General features: G+C 42.0%; 1 protein-coding gene across 1 annotated transcript in view; it reads right to left on the bottom strand.

The window, feature by feature from the left end:
• Positions 1 to 16,999, bottom strand: part of ANKRD50 (ankyrin repeat domain containing 50) — a 39,783-nt gene extending 22,784 nt beyond the window's left edge. Inside the window, exons 1-2 of the mRNA XM_066318201.1 lie at positions 16,769 to 16,999; positions 14,732 to 16,018 (exon numbers count right to left, since the gene is read on the bottom strand). Of these exons, the coding sequence (XP_066174298.1) occupies positions 14,732 to 15,210 (479 nt within the window). The 5' untranslated portion in view covers positions 15,211 to 16,018; positions 16,769 to 16,999. The remainder of the gene's footprint in view (positions 1 to 14,731; positions 16,019 to 16,768) is intronic.
• Between the last annotated feature and the right edge of the window lie 3,261 nt (positions 17,000 to 20,260).

Here is a 20,260-nt window from a genome sequence, read left to right as displayed (position 1 = left end):
TTAGCAGGGAGGATAATCCATTAAAGCTGTCTGTCCCCACCACCCCCAGTTCTCAATTTGCATTTAAAAGCATGGAGCCAGGGAAGATAAAGCTGTTGAAGACTGTTAGAAGCTTCAGCGAAGACAGACTTACACCAATAGCCGCATTTTTCTCTTTCGTTTTCCAAACTGCATTTGGGGCACAGGTCGCAATAAAAAAGAGTGAATTTAACTTCTAATAAAATTGACAATTCCTGCTGTTCAGCTGATGAAATATTACCCTCTCTCCAAGTACTTTTAACAGCTGTATTCACACAGAAAGAAAAACCAGAGCATCTTTACAAATTGCTTGTAGCCCTGTTTGTAGAGGAGTGTGTTTTATTTTGTCCTGTGACAAGGCATTTACATCTTATGGGTGACTTACAGTAAACATGACTTACTTTACCTGCCTTATAATGCATTCTGGCTAATGATTAAAAGGGAAATTAATGATCAAATCAATAGCTGCTCTCTATATATCACCACCCCAATTCTTGGCACTATATACATGTGGAATACAGGCCTTTCCTTCTTACTAATTGCCCAGCTGCTCATACCGGTAATAACATCCAGAAAAACAGACACACGGGACCCTTAACTAACTCGCAATATTTATGAAATACAAAGGCTGTGAAGCACAGAACAATTCCAGACTTTAAAAAGCTGCAAAATATAACCCATCAGGCAAAAGTGAAGTGACCCAGTTGGATGTGTGCACACCTGTGTACACACTGACACATCTGATCTGGTTATCGAGGCACTTGTTCTGTACTTTCTCAACAAGATAAAGCGCACTGCAGCTGATTATGACTTTCTGAATAAGTGTAATATCGGAATTAAGGCAAACTCCTGGGCTACAGTATAATACAGATTATTGTTTCCAGTAAATTATTTATTGGCAGGCTGCACAGGAAGACAAACTGGCTCTAACAATTCTACCCAGCCATGGATAATCTTATGAAGGAAGGGGCAGAGGAGAAAACAAACCAAAACAAAACAAAACCCACCCTGAGAATCACCTATTGGGAAAGCTCTAGGTGAAGCACACAGATGTAAATCAAGGGTCTGGCCTTTTCAGAAGTGGTGAATTAGAAACAGCAGGCAAGTCTTGTGCAACTCAATACCTGATTTTGCAATGTCTTGTAGCAACCTGGATTTTATCTGCAATTGTAAGGCAGACTTGCAGCCCCACCAGGAGAGCACAAAAGCCAGCTCTAGGGCATCGGGCCAGACAAAAGCAGAGTTTATGGTGGAACCAGCGCCACTGGTCCCACAGAAACAGCCCATGCTGGACCCTGGGCACTGATTAGAGCCCTCCTACCGTCTCACACAAAAACAGGTAATTTTTGGCTACAAAGCACCCCTAGTTGTGGATTTACTTGAAACCTCGGGGAACAGAAGCCTTAAGAGCAAATATTTTGGCCTAACAGTGGACTGCTCAGAACAGTTTGCAAACAACTTGGCTGTTATAAAGAATACAGGACTAGGGCTGAAAAGCATTCACAACTGCTTAAAATGACTGTATTTTAAACGGAATATACTGGCCACATGTGCTAACATATAAAATGTATTCTGTATTATTCCCAAGTCTGACAAACAAAAATCTCTGCGTCCCCAAAGGCAAAGAGGAGGAGAGTACACGAGACAATGGAAAGATTTTGCCCGAACATGTAATATAAAAAAAAGGCAATGTACTCCACACAAACTCTCATAGCTGTTTTATAGTGATGGAGAGGTCACCTCGTCCACTTCCCCACCTACAGGAGGATCAGCTCTTTATCTGTCATCCTTGAGATACAAGCTTAGGCATGCCTGATTCCAATTTCCCCTAAGCAAGGTCTCCCTAAGCAATCCATTCCAATGCTTCAATATTCTTGAAACTGGGAAGTTCTCTTCTTCCCTTCATGTCTCTAACCTTTGCTGCTTTCCTGCAGTTCAAACCTTATACTTCCTGCCCCATAACTTCTGCCCCACAGATAACACCAGGGTCGTGACAAGAAAGCCAGTAGTACCCCAAATTTTTAACCATTTCTCTCCAGTCGGCTGATAGAATTAAAGAACAGGCTGAAAAAAAACAAAAACAAAAACAAACCCACAGGACAGACCTCTGAGAAACCAACATGATGTGCTGTGTCAGTTTGAAAGTGGAGTTTTGGTAATTAAGTACAGTTACTAATCTCTTATTTCGTGTAGCCAAATATAGTTTTACCTTGCACGTGGCCTGTTTGCACCAGTCTCATGCAAGCAAAGCCTTCCTGCAATCAAGATGGCATTTATGGTTAGCCCTTATCCACAAGTCCCGTGACTCTTCCAAACAGACATTAGATTAAATTTATCAAAACAAAACTATGTCACGCCATGTTAGTTGTTTTTCATCTCTTTGTTATCTCTCAGCTGCTTGCAAATAGTTTGTCTGATTATTTCTTCTGGCATTTTTCATCTCGACTGACACACTTTTCATTCCCCACGCCTTTTATATCCCTTTAAATCAAGGCACTAAATACAGAAAATTTTCTTTCAACACTGAATTTTCAGCGATCCTGATAACCTGCCCTTTGAAGACAATCAGCCACAGTTTGAGAACATCTCATCTATTCTATCTTGGGTATCTGTTTGAGGTTTTTGGCCCATTTTCCTTTGATCTTACCTGTTACTTGCTACTTTGAATTATGTCAGCTGACTGCAAAATGACTGTTTTTAAAGAAAGGGCAATATACATGAGCATTGAAATTTTAGCTTTCCTACTGCTATCAGTTTTTCCTCCCCAAGGAATAGCACTCCAACACTTGGTGGATATTGTCTTTTTCCTGCTAACATATAGATGGAGTTATTTGTAAACACACTTCACAGGAAACGTGATTAATGCACCTTGAACTTGTAGTCTTGCTCTCATTTTTACATTACTCTTTCACTTTCACATTTAGTGGCTGCTCTACTTTCTTTCTGCCACCTTCCTGCTAGAGTTTAGCATGTGAGTGACAAGGAGCTCAGTTTCACTGAACTAGACATTTAACATAATGCTTTGAGACCTCAGTGCTCTTCCCAGCCAATTCCTTTCTTTCATTAGACTTGTCTTCATCAGATCTTACTCACAAATCCTCTGAGATGGTGAACATCTCCATCTTTTAGCTTGTCTTTCTTCCTTCTCCCCTTCTAAGCAAAGAATCATTTAGGGTGGAAAAGACCTTTGAGTCCAGCCATTAACCCAACACAGGCATTTAAGATAATTTCGTAGCCACTACATCCAAAAGATCTCTTTCATTTCCTCAGCTGATTTTTTCCAATCTGACTGAAGCTGATTTATGTCTCCCCACTAGCTATTCTCTCCTCTTTGACATCAGAAGTATGGTCACTGGCAGACTCCTTGGCTTGTATCATGCCTTCCCAGCTGATCTTTATCTCCTATTTGTTATTCAAATTTTTAACTGTGCAGACATCATCATCCAAATTCTATGCCATGGATAATGCCATTTGTTACCTTAAAGCAGCTTAGCTCACTTGAGCTTGCTGCTTTTAGGGTAAAACACTTGTAATTTTACAAAAGACACGGTTTTGAGGTGTGGGAGTCTCTCTTAATTCCCAAGAACTCTGCTAAGACAAAGCAAAACTCTTAGACACACGAAGTGGTCTGATAGGTAGCTGGTAGGCAGTTTGATTTACAGTCCATGAAGGATCAGGCATACCAAAAACCTTGAAATAGAAATCCTACATGGAGGGCTATCATCACACATGAATGTATTTTATTCAGATTTTCCAGCGGCTTTAATTTTTTTACTTTATTCTGGATCTACAAACAAGCATATTATGTATAAAACAAGCTACTTTTTTCAAACACATACCTGTTATACAAGTTATCCTGACAGATCTTTTAGAGCACCGAACTCAATCTTCACTGTACACTAAAATTTCCAGTTCTGCTTGTTCACCCCTTACCTTTTTTCCATTAGTATAAAGATACCCAAGGCGTTTGATTACTCCCTGACTTATCTTCTTGTCTGTCCCATGACCTACATGACTAAGCCTATTTCCCCTCCTCTAGCTCCAGTTTTTCAGCTGTTGCCTAAGTTGCTGCTATTTAGATTTATTCCTGGGATTTGTCATCCAGCAGGTTTTGCTTTAAAGCTCTTTACTTAGGGTCAAAAATCAATGTTTTTCTTTCTATTAAGCATCAGTTAAGTTCTCAATGGTGTTTTTTCCTGCATATCGATCTCTTTTTTAAAAAAAAAAAAAAGTAGGAGGTGCCAAAGAATGTACGACTTTACATCAAATGCATGAGATGAAAGCATCAAATCAGACTCACTAAAAACTATCATTAGTAGAAATGAGAGAATTGCCTATACTGCACCTTATTTTCCATACATGTAAAGTTAGGATAATAACTTACTTTGCAAATATTCAAAAGCCTGTGGTTGAAATGCAACATGTAACAGTGGGGTACCACAATAAGAAAATGAACAAGTTTATATTTGCAACAGAATGTATTAAAATTACAAGGTTAGTTTTAAATAATTTATGAAATTAAAGGTACAGCAAATGAAAAAAAAATATATATACACACATACATTCAGTCTTTTCAGCTTTCCTTATTAACTGCCTGATTCCCTAATTATACCCAAACTAATATTTCTTTGTTAAACAAAAATGTAACTTCTATAAGCTGTGTTATCTGAACACATTAGTACATAACAGAGTAGTAGAGCTACAACTTGTAGCTTTACAGGCATTATTCTACATTTTGGAGATAGACAAAAATCTCTTTCTTCCATTTCTATTTATGCAGTGCATAAACACATCTGAAGGAATAGGTATTTCTTTCCAGGTATATGATTGTATTTGCTGGCAGGATTGTAAATGCTAAAGCACAAAAAGAAACCTAAAAACTCCCAGATGAGGCAGGTAGAAGACTGCATTGAATAAATTCAATTGTGTGGCTGTTGTCAGGCTCTATGCTAGTTTACTGTGTTCTATTATTCCATGATCATAACACAGAATACAGTAGATTAATACGCACAATAAAAGAGCCACCATCATTACTGCAGTTCAGTCTGACAATCCCCAAATTAGTTAGACTTTTCCTATGCATTCCAAAGGGAAAAACCCAAACATCACTAAATGAGAAGCTGGCAGAAGAGGAGCTGCAGCAGCTGTTTCAGTAGTAAGCTGCTCCTTCAGAACAGGGGGCTCTTGAACTGCCAGCTTAGAAGAACCAGGCTAAACAACAACAGGCATTTTAAAATCTTCATCATTCCCTCATCAAGTTGTCCCACACCTGCCTGTGTCATGTCCTGCACACCATCATAAAGCACCCCACACTTCCACTGCTGAACTGATTGCAGGATTATACTGTCCAACCTCATTTTGAGAAAATCCTCTGCACAAATACCAGATGAAAAGCTGTTGAGAATTTACCTTCTTAGTCAAGCACACCCAAGACAGCTTTCCTACTGTTTGTGTTACCATATATCTTCATCCATCTCATTTTCCACCTTAGTAAAATGGACTGTCCTAATGTTAATTGCGCTTAGTTGAAGAGGCAACAGATGGAACAGCTTTCATGTGCCCCCTTCAGAATTATTCTCCCACACTACCCAAAGTACACTGAGCATATGTTCCTCATGCATCACCTTGGGGCCTTATCAGTTACCTTGTGGTTTGGGTTTTTTCATCCCCAGCCTCAAGCAGATACAGTTTCTCTGTTTTGCCAATTGACGCTTTCTGTATTGTCACCATAATTTACTCTCAAATAACAGTTAGGTTAGCACTGTGTAGATCTGAATCTATACTCTTACAGCACTGATGCATTTAACTTTGGAAGTGACTTTGTAGCCTAATATTTATTAGCCTTAGCTACAATAGAACAAGTGACAGGAACTACATCTTCCTCTTCCTCCCCTCCGATTATTCGTACACAAATTGCTTACTGTGAATGAAAACCACAATTTAAAATAAAATAAGGTGCTAACGAAGTATAGAAACACAGAATGATTTAGTGCTGTGCTGTCGGCTGCTGAAGTTTCCACCTGTTAGACTTTGATCATTTAGGGTAAGCCAAAATCCTTTAGGACACAATTTCTCTTATCATGGACCAGCTTCACTTTACCCACAAACTGAGCTTGTTTTCTAATGTCCTGCTGAACTCTACTCCAGGAAAGCAGAGAAAAAGGATAGACAGCTGAGTGTATCCTGCTCAGTATCACTACAGGAGAGCTGATGTAGTTAAAGCAAGACTTAGTAATTAACTGCTCTAATGCTGTAATCCCATTCTTAACAGTTTTCCCTCCTGAGGTTCATCCCTACCTGCCTGTTACTGTCATCTCTACACTGCTGGTATTTTCCTTAACTACCTAGACCTAGAACTTCTGAGCTGTGCTCTCTTTCTTCCAGAACAACTCCATGATGCTGCAAATAACCTTAAATAAGGTGCTGCCAGGGCCCCTTTCCTCTCTCATGTTCTAAGATATCACAGATCTGTAGCACACAACTTGCATCTGAGCACAGCCAGATGCCCACCTCCCCTTCTTCACATAAGCACTACCAGCTCTTACAAGAACACGACAAAGAAAAAAAACAAACAAGGAAAAGACACTGCTGGTGGTCTGTGGACTCAAACTCCACTCACATATTGTCCTTTATTCCATTCTTCTTCTCACTCCATCAATTTAAACAGCAGCATCCACAACTGAGCCCAAAAGTCTGATGGCCTTCTACCTGCATGGCCCTCACTTTGCCTGAAGGTTATCTGCAAACACATGACAGAGAGGGGAATTTGATAGCAAGTGAATTTCCTCAGTTGCCTTCTTCTCATGATCTCGTTTTCAGTTATTTTTTAATGCTATCTTATCACATTTTGATGTCAACAAGCAGACCAGGAACCTACCCACCTCCACTCTTTCCGGCACCTCCTCTGCAATACCTTTGAACACCACTGTACAACTCAACCCTTGGGTCAAAGTAATTATTTTCTTGCCTTTTTTCGCCTAATTATTTCTTTTTCAGCAGTCATTCTTCAACCACAAAGCATCTCTGCATTAACTGTTGTTGAAAACATTCCTGGCTCCTGGACAAACACAGAAGATTTTTCACCACTCTCAGTGTACTGTACACATCATCACACTCAAACTGAAACCTCTTCAAGGCACTGCTTTCAGGAGGCAAGATTTCAATACTATCTTCTCCCAGTATATAAGACACACTACATCCTTTCTACTTCACAATCCTCCAAATCCCTTTCATTTTTTCATTGAAAAAGAAGAAAGGAAAAGAAACCTAAACCCTTGCACAAGCTATGAACATGTGCACAGAAAACTGAAGGGAAGGGAAATAATTAACAAGTAAGAATTGCTATGAAGGTCCATCTAACTAAACAGCTTATAGGAAAACCTGTAAGGTTTAAGTCTGAGCCACACTGATTAAAGCCAAAATGTTAATGCCTATAGAAGTAGAAGACAAAAAGGTCTATGTAAGTTGTCATTATTAAAATGCCTTGGGGAAACTTTCTTATGGTAATTTAATCTGAAAAGGTTAAAACCTTAAATGGTATTATGTTCAGTCTGTAGGCTGTGCTTCCATACAATGAAAGAGGAACATACAGCTTGCTCTTGCAGAAACACTGACTGCTGCTACGTGACCCGTTAACTCCACAGATTTAAGGGAAAAGCCTAAAGAGAAACATGCCACTAAGTACTTAAGCTTCAGGCAGTGCTCAACTGTTCTAATGGTCTGGAGAACACCAGAACACAGTTTCCTATGAAACCCAGCAGCAGTCAAAAGTCTCAAGGCCCAGTTACATACACGTACTCAGAAGCTCCAGCAGAGTCAAGATGCTCTCAACAAGAGCAAATTTAAGAGACTCTCACCAAAGCAAATTCAAGATGCTCCCACCAAAGCAAATTACCTCCTGCAGCTCCACTGGAAAGACAGGCTGAGATGGCAGATTCTTTTTAACCTCTTGCAGCATGTTCTTACAGAAATAGTTTCTCATCTCACCCATAAATTGTTATGATTTTCAGTTGGTATCTTGCCTCCATCATTTTTGGGTATCAAATAAATCACAGATAAACAAAACAACTTGATTTTAACTGTAATGAGATCGTTTTTAACTGGGAACTCCTACTAAAATGAGAATTCAATCTTCTATCAGATCAAGCTTCTCTGGGCTAGGGTCCAACTAGCTTCAGGATTCTAATCAAGCATAAGTGAAAGACACAGGAATGGACAAAAATCTGGGGAAGTACAGAAGTAGAATGTTGCCTATTTACACATCTGCAACATTGGTAAGAAAAATCCCCTTTAGAAACTGAACCCTTTTATTTAGGTAAGGAATTTTTTAATGCCACATTCTTAGGTGTGACCTCCGAAGACAATAACCAAATGAATTAATTAATTACAGGTTGAGATGAAAGAGAATAAAGCTATATTCAAAGATGTAAAAGGCTGTCCCAAAAAGCAAGGAAAGAATTTATTCTCCAGGTCTCTGGAGAACACCCTAAGTAGTAAAAAAACTTGGATTATAGCAAGAAAAAAACAGCTCAGGGTAACATATGGAATTTTTTTTCTAGAAGAACTGTGAAGCATAAGAGCAGATGAAGCTAGGATCTTCAATTTTTTCTGTATGGTGAAGGAGATGCTGGACTTGATTTTTCTGAGCTCCTCTTCCAACCTCCTCAATGTTCAAATCAGACAATTGCACATTTGAACTTTACATGTGGTAAATGTATAACAAACCAACTGGAAGTTTAACAGCTTTCTTCTTTAAAGGGTCTTGTAAATTAATTTATTATGCATTCAGATCCTTTTTTGCATGAAACAGGATACAGTTAGTCCTTGCCTGTACCATTTAGAGCTATACTAAATTAAAAGAGTCCGATAAAATCTGTAAATTCACACCCTTATTGCCACCACTTGAGAGTTACAGCTCCTAAGATTGTACTGAAGCTCTGGAAGCAGAGGGAAAGGCTCTGTAGCAGCCCTTTTCTAGATGAAAGTAGATGAGAGAAAAAGAGGTAGATCACTCCCAGACAGTCTGAAACCTGAGTGAGAAAAATTGAGTCAGTTATCATGCATAAAAGATTAATACTGAATTACTAATGTCTTCTAGAGTAAATTGATAGAAATCCCAGCAGCTCTGGGGTTTCCAGTAGCCCAAGCTCAGGTATCTTTAACTGTTTCCAATGTGCTGCCTCTCACCTTTTCACAGCAGTCCAAGAACTTGGGTGCTGCAAACTGCAGTAGAAGCACATACCGTGGTTAATTCACTAGCAAGGAAAACTCTCAAGTTTGTAGGGCGCAATATCAAAACCCATTAAAGTCAGGATACTCCTAATTCATCTCAAATTTACTCCAAAATGCACTCAAATTTTTGCAACTAGAAATAAGCTACTCCAAACCAGCAAAAAGCTCACTAGTTAATTGTTCAAATAAAGCCTACACAAATCCATTATCGTTTTAATTATATTACTGACTTCAAAGATGGTACAAGAAGTTCTAAAAATGAACAGCTTCTTCACACTTCATCTGTTATCATTTATAACTCAACGTCTACATCTTTTCCTTCATCTAAGCAGGAAAAATACATTTCAGTAGTGCAGATTGAAAGTCCCTGGACAAAAGTCACAGAAGGTTTGCTGAACAAACCACTGTTTTCTACATTGTCAGACAAAGAATCCAGAACTTAAAATAAAGCTTGTTACTCCGTAACATTTAGATAGGAGCAAAAACTATCACCTACAATTTGCAACTTTCTGGTGATACACAACTCTTGAGAGAAGAAGAAGATAAATAACTTAGTAACGTGGAAAGGCAATACAGGTGAAGGGCTGGGGGAAGGAAATGCTTGTTAGCACTGGCTGACACTCAGAGGTTTTTCCTCTGAATTCTGCCCTTTATGAGGTTTCCATTACATTGCCAAAGACAAAACACCAGAGGCTCAATCCTTTCGAGTTCTCCAAGCAGGCAGAAGGAACTTTACACAGATAACAGCAATTGGCACAAGACCTGCAGCACTTACACGCTGTCCAAGGGAGTGACTCACGCAAAGCTTTCAAATTTAATCAACATAAACCCCTGCTTCAAACTTGCAGTCAGCAGAGAACCTCACATGACCTCTCACACCTCTTCCACTCGTCTCCAGGTATTTGCATATTTTAGAGAACTATAAAACTGTTTGGCTTTTACATCACTTAACATTATTGGTTATGCTAAATTACAAGGCAAATCTGCTGAGCACGCAGAGATCAGGAGATAGAAACAGAAGAAAAGCTGTGATAGTCTGGGAATCTGCAAAAGGAACCACTGCACTGAATTTAGTACCAGCATGCATAGAACTTGGTCTCCTTTCTGAAAAAGAAAGGATACTTAAGCTCTGGGGTACAGATTCCCTGTATTCATTTTTGGTAAAGAGGATGCTACCATCAGCTTGAGAAAACTTCTGTGAAGCTCTTTAATAGATTTGTTCAGCAGCTCTTTCTGGTTCAGTTTTGTGGCTTTATTTCTTTTAAATTTCTGGGTTTTTTAGGTCTCTATTGATCAGGGACATGTACTTGCATGTGAACACGATTTTAGCAATGCAATAAGTGGAAATCTGAATCCACACCTTCATTCTTTTTCCTCATAAAAATCACTTAGACCCTCTTACATTAAAGCAGTTGTATGAGAAATACTTTCAGTAATAAAATGTTAGGATACTTCACAAGCTAGGAGACACTAGGACACATTGACCCAAATTCAGTGTGTGAGAAATAAGGATGTGAACAGTCTCACAAGATTTGAAGTTCCCTGAAAAGACAGATGATGGAAAAAAACACTTCACCTGTGAGTGACAGCAAAGTAGCTCCACCTGCACCAGCCTGCTGGGAGATGTGAAAATTCATCATTTTTTTGTGACTTATTAATTGCAGCAACACACCCAAGCAAAATTCAAAGTTTGGTTTAAGTTCGTACCAGACCAACACATGCTAAAGGCGAGTTTGGTGGAAGTTTAAAAACATTATGTTATTTAAGACTTTCCACCCCTAAATTATCTGTCCCAGGAACTTTGGCCTTGGGTATCTTTCAAATTCAAGAGCAACGGCTACAAAACAAATCAACTCTGCAGAGTAAGCTATGCTGACACTTCTAGTGACAGCCACATTCTGGGCTGTGAATGAAGCAAGCTCTGCCTCCCACCAGTAATCCCAACTGCAGCACAACACATGGGAATTATCAGCCTTCCCCTCCCCAAGGTGTTCAATGTCATCTCCTCTGTCTGAACAACATCACCAGGAACAAGAGAAATGCCTTTCTACAGCCTAGTTTACACAAGTGTCAGCATTATCCATAGTTTATATCAGAGTTCCTCTGTGCCCTCATGGCCTTGGATAAATGGTATCTGCCTGTATTCCTACCAAACCACTGGAAGCATAAACTTGCTGCAGCAAAACCAATACAACCCTAGAGATAGCATTGCAAAATTTGGGTTATTCAGAATTTAACTTTTCTGTATCAATAGGGAAGAAGAGCCTAATAGACCTTTTGAGTTAAATTCTTTGTTTATCACATCATTTCTTAACTTCTGGTGTCTGTAACATATTTTTCCTTCCCTTCTGCTTTACTTTCACTGAAAATCTCTGAGTGTGAGGGTTCAGCACTCTCCCTCACATTTTAAGCTGCTTTCTGCTCCAGCACTGAGTGCCTGATAAGACAAGTACTGTAAGTAGCTGTTCTTTCTCTCAGCTGTCAGTGCAGCAACAAATGCCAAACGCTAAATACATTTGTATAATTCAGCCCTTCCGGTTCTTCAAAGCTGCAAGATCTGCCTCTGGAAGAATTTTTAGGGCATTTAAAGCTTATAAATGCATAAGAAGTTTTTTTTTTAAGATGGAGACATTTAAATAGTGTGAGAAACGTCTTACCTCTGAGGGTCATCACTTGCACATGTATCACTGTGACCATCAGGACTGTTAAAAATCTATTTAAAGAAACATCCTTCAGGAAAACATGTCACTATTTTAACTAACAAACTTTATATTGTTTATAAACCGGCATGTTACAAGACATTGGGAAGCTTTTTCTTTCTCAGTATTTCCAGGACAATTAGCATAAAAATCGAGTGGTATCATCTTGTTTAGCACTTATGAAGAGAAATCTTTCCATTTTAGGCCATGAATACACGGCTGGGTCTGGAGCAGCTGCGAAAAGCAGAGCGAAAAATTGACAGTGCCTTTAAAGAAAAATCTTTCTCTTCTCCTACTGAATAAACTAAAATAAGGCAAAAATCGATGGAGCACTGAGACAAGCACTTTGTGCTTCTTCAGTGCCTTTACACAATGAGAGATGCAATTATCTGACTGGTAAGTCTTCCTAGAACTCATTTCACATTGCAACAACTTTCACTTGACATAAACTATAAACACACCAGAGCAGAGGACTGAAGGTCTCAGTGTGGCAAGTCTTAGAAACCATGGAACATTCTAAATTACAATTTTGTGAAAGCACTCCTTGCAGGTTTTATACAAAGCAAAGATTCAATTAAACCAATGACCCAGGTGTCTGATGGTGGGAATGGGGGTTGCCAAGTGCCTCCTCCTGTTTGTGGACAGAGATTGTGTCACCCAGCAGAACAAGCTCGTGGTGCCGCTGTCAACAGCCACCTCCTGGTCCCCTGCCACAGTGCTGAAAACTCGGTATTCCCAGCACAGCACCTTGTCTCCAACACCTCATCTCCCCTAAACCTGAAACAGGAGAATGAAGACCATCCACCACAGCTGCTTTTGAGAGCAGGGGATCAGCATAAGTAGGAGCAAGGGAATACATGAAGGATGAAAAGAAAAATCTCCTTGACTGAAGCTGTTGTGTTACCCCATAAGTACTTTTAGTGTAATAATGGGAGTTTCACAATCACTGCTGCAAAATTTGAGGAGGAAAAGACTATTCCTGGATGTTGTGCCTACTTTATTTTTCCAGTACAAAACCAAGAATCCTGTATACTGACCTACTCAAAACAGCTCATTATTAAACCCTATGTCAATAAAAATCAGTCCAAACAAATATCTCTTATATTTTACACTTCTAGGTTGCATTTTTATCTAAAGACATTTACCCAGCTCCTGTTCTGTGCAGTAAGGAAATCACTTTTAGAACAGAGGAAGGATTCCAGCTCTTACTGAGAACCTGCCTATACTAAATTAGAAAGATTTCCTTGTAATAGACTTTTAAACATGAACAGGCTCTTACTCACCAGATTAATCCACTTTCATGATTTTAGAAGACTGCCTGAAGCTAGATGGCTAGTCTGCTATTCCATTTATAGACACTTAATTGCACCCAGTTTTTATTCATGAGAATTTAAGAGGGCTTAATACCTCTGAAAGTAGGACCCTAATAGCTGTTAGAAGTTGCATATTCACTCAGCAGCAAACAAAAAAAAAACAGAACTAGTCTCGGTTTAGACTATTTGCTTTAAGACACTACACTGAGAACAATGTAGACATGCATCCTGTTTATTCAGCAGGCAAGGACATAACAGCCATCAGAACTAGAAGGCTCTTTTACACCACCATGACAATGAGAGCAAGCACTACAGTTCAACCTCAGTACTTGTCTCCACAATCCTAGCAATCAGGAAAGAAAAAACAGAGGAGAGGAATTTTACACTGGAACCAGGCAATAAACCCTCAAGTACCACAGAAAGTCACACCACTACATAACAGCAAAAAAATTTCAGTTTAACCAATATTCCGGAGAAGTTTTATCCTGGCAACACAATCAACTGAAGCTCTGTTCATGAAGAAAAGCCTCATCCTTCATGAATTTTCCTTCACTGTGACCCAAAGGAATAAAGACCTATAGGCACACACTGATACAGGCTGTGCTCTTGAGACTGTACATTGTTCTAAGTATATCTATGGATATACACTGATATAAACATGTACTATATCCTTTTCAATATCCTTATCCTCACAGAAACAGAATTATCACTGACATACTCAGGAGACTGTGGTTTGTGAGGGAACACTAATAATAATAAAAAAATTATTTCTTTACCATTCAGCTTAGATAGCTGACAAACCTCTTAAGGGGCAGGGTGAGCCCTCTTGATCAATTTCTGATCCTTTCAGCACCTTGAAGTACTTGCAGAAGAAGTAGCAATAAAGATTTGACACAATCTGTGCAGATTGTGAGAAGTAACATAAGGAGTTAATTGACATTTTCCTACCACATATTTTTAGACAAACATAAAACCGATGTGCTGGATCAGACCCAGAGATCCATTAGCCCAGTTTCCTCTTAGACAGAGCACGTTATTGGAAGTTTTTCCAAGGGTCCTGTAAGGTCTGTTTCAGGTCTGTGAAGGACAACTGCCCTACCTTTATGGCACATGGGAGACCATGGACTAGGTATTTTCCACTCTGAAGTCAACTACTTTCAAGTCTTTCCAAAACACCCAGTTACATCTGAGGGTTCTAATATACAAATGTAAATAAATTCACTATTAATAATAAACTTTGTTTTAAAAGTAAATATTTATTTATGTCAGCTATAACGACAGTTAGATTTTTCCATGTTAAGTCTGCACACTCTGACAGAGATAACAAGCCACGAAACAAACATGTTTTAAACTATCTGCATCTTAGGCTCACTGGAAGGAAGACCTAAACAGCAGATTTTTTTTTTGTTTGTTTGTTTTATTTTGGGTTTGTTTTCGCTAGGCTTTGTTTTGTTTTTAATTTGTTTTTACCTTTTAAACGCTTCAGCAGGGTTCCTCTCACATTCCCCGGGCTGCAAGAGACTTTGAATGGCAGGATCTCTTAGTTTGTCCTCATATCCCTGGATCAGTCCGCTGCGGCATATTTGTGTGACTAAACCTCTAATGAAGCCTCCGACACAGAGCGTGTCAGAGTCCTGGGCCCTGCAGAAATGGAAGGCCAGGGCCTGGCGATGTAAGCCTCTCTGTAGGTTTGCAGGTGAGCTTGGCCACAGTAACTCAGTGCAGAGGGCTGTCTTCCCACTACCGGGCCCTCCTACCAACAACACACCCCAGGCAGCTCCTTTCCCAGAGACAACCCCGGTGTTATTCCCAGGATTCGCTACAAGAGATGGTTTGTTGGCAGCACTGCCGCCGCAGCTCGCTTTCTCCTGGAGGCAGTGCTGAAGCTTGTGGAAAACCCACTCCCTACAGTAAAAGTGCTTTCCCTGCAGCAAGCTGGTTTGAGCCATTTTACCAAGCTTCTTCTCTTGGATGTGTCATAAGCTGTGGCACATCTTCAACATCTCAGGAGCCGGGAGACTCGCGTTCATCCGGCACAGGACAAATCTCGTGCGCAGAACTTGACAGAGCTGACAGCAACCAGCCGCCCTTCCTCGTAAAACTCAGCAGCCTCTCCTCTGCAGGAAGGGTGTCACTCCATCTGTGTGCTGTGCTGGGATCAGCATGGCACGATCACAGCTCAGCTGACATCGTGCAGCGGTGGCTGGGACCAGCCCTCAGCAAGACTTCTGGTGCGGCTCACAAGTTCACGCAGCTCCATGGCTGCATCTGTGGCTCAGGCAGTTGTGTGTGTTCCCAGGGTACAGGGGAGACAATACATCTGGAAGAGCTGAGGGAAAGCCAACTTTGCAGTGTATACTAAATGCCTTTCAACTCTAGGCATTAATCTCTCTGCATATACATACAGAAAAAGCTGTCCAGAGTAAAATGTTCCTTCTGGGAATTTCATAAAAAAAGTGTTTTCTCTTCAGAGTACTATATACACACCACAAACGTGGCAAGTACCACTGACTACAGCAGCCAGCCTGGACAGAGAGCTTTGCAGACTTCATACATCTGGGAGAGTGTCCGAGAAGTGTTTCACATTACAATTTCTTACGCGGTACAGGCGACGGAGGAAAAAAAAAATAAATGTTTACAGCTTCTGATTTCAATACAGTCGTAGTGTCTTCTTCAGGAACTTGGATTCTGACTGAACCTGTTCTCAGGTATCTCTATCGCAAGATGTCAGAAGAGACAACATCTTCCCCTAGAGCTCTGAAATAAAGGAGACAGCACTTTTAACCCTACATGCAAGTCATAATTCAGTCAGCTGCAAACGCAGACAACAAAGACCAAAGTCAAGGGCTCGTATTCCTTATTTTTGCTAATACCGTCATATTAATCAAGACAGCCGTTAAAAAAAAAGAAAAACTGTTGTTACGAGGTGTGATTAGCCACATGCAAAAACCCCAACAATAAACAATGAGCAGATATGACAGCGGCCTCAAAACCACAGCAAGTCTTGCATTTTCTCCCGAGGAGAACCCACTATATCCTTTCATCCTAGAAACATTCCTCCTAGCGAGGCTTCATCACGGAATCCTCTCCTCACCCCATTCTCCTCCCGCCGGCTGCGGGCGTTTTCGGGAGTTTGTGTTGCAGGGCAGCGCTGCTCCCCGCTCGCTTCTTTGTTCGCGGCGGCGGCGGCGGGCAGCCCCGGGCTCACGGCGTGACACCCCGCGCTGCCGGCCGTGCCCCCCGCGGCACCGGAGCCTCAGCCCCGCCAGCCCGGGCAGCGCCGCACGGCCCGGGAGCCGCCCGGCAGCCCACCACCTCCCTCCGGGAAACCCCCGAGCGGCCGCGGACCGCCGCAGCCCTTCCTCAGCCTCCGCTCCCGCCGCGCCCACGGCCGGCTCCGCACGGCGACCCGGGCACCCGCTCCGCGCCCGGCGGGGACCTCCCAGCCCCGGGGCCGGTGTCAGCCCCGCCCGGGCAGGGGCCTCCTCCCGCCGCTCGCTCGCTCACCTCCGCGGCCGCCTCGCCGCGGCGGCTCCTCCAGACGGCTCCTCCGGCCGCTGCCCGCGCCCCTCCTCTTCCTCCGCCCGGCCCCCGGGCTCCCGCCCCCGGGCGCCGCCGTGCCAGGGCCGCGGCCACCCCGCTCCCGCTCCGCGGCTGCCTCAGCCCGCCCGGTGCTCTCCCCGCTCGGCGCCTCCCTCGCTCCGCCCGCCCCGGCCCCGCCTCGGCCCGCCCTCCTTCCCCTCGGGCGGCGGGGACATGCGGGGCGGAGGGAGACGGGCGGTGCCGCTCGCCGCCGCCCCGGGCTTTGTCCCGGCCCCGGGGCCGCGCTCCGTCCCGCCGCGGCCCTGCAGGGGGCGGCCGCGCCTCCCCCGCCCGCCTCAGGCGCCCGACGGCCGCGCTCCGGGGCCGCCGAACTTGGAGCGAAAAGGTCCCTGCCGGAGGGGAGCGCTTCCTACCGCGGGGCTGACTCCGGCCCTGACATTAACGCCTCGTTTGAGTCTTCTTTCTGAACCAGGCACAGAGCTCCGAGCTTGATTTTCTCCTCGCCGTTTCTCCTGGTGCCCCGAAGTGGCCCGTTTCATGCAGCACTCCCAGTAATTACCCTGACAGCCTCCTCAGATCGTAGCGCCGATTCTGAACCTTTACTACCTTCCCCGCTTGCTTCTGGCGATACACAGATCCAAAAATCACGTTTCCGAGACTGTGAAAACTCCAAGTGGCATCCCACATCCTTCCCTCAGACCACGTTAAAATGATCCTTGAGCTTTACAGCTTGTGGGTCCCTACAAACCCTTGGAACCAGGAGCCTTAATATGGAAGAAACCAGGGTAGAACTGTCTCCAGGACAGCTTTGATACTGAAGAAAACAGGGTGGATCTTGCTCCAGGACACCTTTCCGAGGCCCTTGTAAACATGACAACACATGACACATGTCCCTTCCACACATGACAACAAAGCAAGCGCTCTCCTCCTATATATATATATATATTTATTTTTTTTTTTCTGGGATAGGGCAAGGGAAGGATTTTTATTAAAATTTGCTCCCCTTGCAGCTGGCGGCATTAGTTATGATAAGGCACTTTTCCTTCAAGGATCGAGGTCTTTACGGCTGCTAAATAGTTCCTTCGTTTCAGCACGGCTCTGTATGGATTCATACACCAGGTAATTACAGCATTGTGTGGAGTACACACTGAATGTATCCATAGGATACAACGGAGTGATTTAGGGCCCTTCAAGGAGCGTCCCGCGGTTCTTTGCAGGAGCAAAATGAAAAATGAAATAAATTCAGTTGGTGTACTGAAGAGCTTAGGAAAACAAGTCTGTCTGCTTCTGAAAACCAGTAGAACAAGTTTGAAGAACCTTTGGAAGCAGTGAATTACAAATTCGCAGAGCAATTGGGAGTGGGGGAGAAACAGAAATAAGATAAGTAGTAAGAAAACGTTGTGTGGTTGTTTTGGTTTTTTTTAAGCTTTCTGACTTGGTTGGGTTTGGATTTTTTTAACCCTATGCTTTTGGCAGATAATCTTCCCTAGGCTTGGTTTTTTTTTTCTTCTTCTCAGCTGCACCACCCTTCCATTTTGAAATGTTGTGGGAACTCAAGACTTCCAAAACTAATGCTAATGCAAGTTCAAGAGACTTTGAACTGTAAAATATTTTCTTTTTTCATTTATTTTTCCTTTTAACAATAAAGGGATAGAGACAGGTTATGGTTGGAATGATGGGATTGCGGCTCTAGTCTGCTGAGCAGGCTTATAGAAAAAACAGAAATTGAGAGAGAGAAAAAAAGGTAAAAAACCCACAAGAAATAATTGCAGATTCAACATGTTAAGAAGCAGATCTTGGCACGAGCATTAGACTGGTAGGTGACGCAAGGAGGAAAAAGAAAAAGAAATTGGACAATGATGAGATACAGGGGAAGGTGCAACTTGTGCCTTTCTGATGACCAAGACAGAAGTGAAAACCCAATTTAGATGAAAAGGTGCTGTCAGATTTCACAACATCCGGTGTGAATATAGTGAAGCAGGTGGAATAACAGCATGGTTTACTAAAATCAGATATTTAAGTGTATGCATGATGGAGTTATAGATAACATCTTTGAAAATACTTAACCTTTCCATGCTAATACATAAATGCTAAAACAGATGACAATAATTTGATTTTAGCGTGGCACAGAGGACACAAAATAATTAACCCCCTAAAACTAAGTGCTGGGCACTGCATCTGAGCTAAGTTTCCCTTCAGGATATCACTCCTACAGCTGACATCAGGAGTATGAAATACCTGCTGGATTTACAAATGGAAGAAGGAGAGGTAGAGGGAGAGAGGAATAGAAATTGGAAAAAAATGTGGCAGGCCTAAAGTATAATTAGGCAAAATCTTGCAAAGTCCAAAGCATGACCTTTCAAAAATTTTCTGTGGACAAGCCAAAAGTGAATGGCCTTGCACTGAACCCCCCTCAAACTACTACTAGGAAGCAACAGCCTATAAACACTTTCAATGATAAATTATTTTTTTGGAAAAAAAGAAAAAATCCTGAAAATAAGTTCAAAGGGTTAAAAACCCAAGGTTGGCATGTAGAGGCGCCGCCGTGATCTTTCATCTGTACACAAGAAACTAAGACCCTGAAGTCTACCTTCAAAAGCAAGGGAGGCATTTTGTTATCAAGATTATTTGCATAGTACCTCCTATACCTAAGTGACAGCTCAGATGACATCATCCTAGTGAATTATTATAGCTAAGGGTCAGATATTTCTGATACAATTGTGCAATGTTGTAGTTAATGAGACAGTATCAGGATAAGAACCAAACGTTATTTTTGTGGTTTTGTATGACTTCGTTTGACACAGATAGCAAACAAGCCATGATCTATTTGGCTGCACCCTTGCAGGCTACAAGGCTGGCAGACAAGGCCTAAAAGAAGATGAAACGGAGCAAAATTTCCTATCTGAATAAAAACCCCTCAAAAATGCTTTATACTTTTCATTTCAGGGGTCTGAAGCTGTGGGGACCTTCCTGGTTAATCTGAGCCATACTGAGGCACCTGATTTTAAATGATGAGATGTTTGTGTTGTGCATGATTTTAGGTATGGCTTTGTATTTAGTCAGCTAAGGCTAAAAAAAAGAAGGAACTTTGAATGAAAAGGTTGCACAAAAAGTTGTGACATTCAGAAGTCTGCAGTAACGCTGGGAAAACCCGAGGGGGTGGGTTTAGCAAAAATCTTTTATGCTTTCCAAGTGATTTGCCACATCTTTTGCAGAGTATTAGGAAAGACTGCTACGTGCTTTTCAATTATTTCAGCAGTTTCAGCGCGATGTTGTTTGGACATGAAAGCAGGCATTCCTGATGGACGAGAGAACATGATAGATCACAATGAGAAAGGCGAGCGTGAGGCTGATCCTTGAAGTCATCAAAATCGGAGCCGTCCTGTATGTACACAAACTTGGGTTAGCTTTGTGTGTCGTTTGGAGCTTGGCTCTGTGGTGGTTGGTGCATGCATG

The sequence above is a fragment of the Sylvia atricapilla genome, chromosome 4 (assembly GCF_009819655.1).
Source record: "Sylvia atricapilla isolate bSylAtr1 chromosome 4, bSylAtr1.pri, whole genome shotgun sequence".
NCBI lineage: Eukaryota > Metazoa > Chordata > Aves > Passeriformes > Sylviidae > Sylvia > Sylvia atricapilla.
Note: the sequence above shows the minus strand (reverse complement) of the source record. Positions and strands in the feature narration are given on the sequence as shown.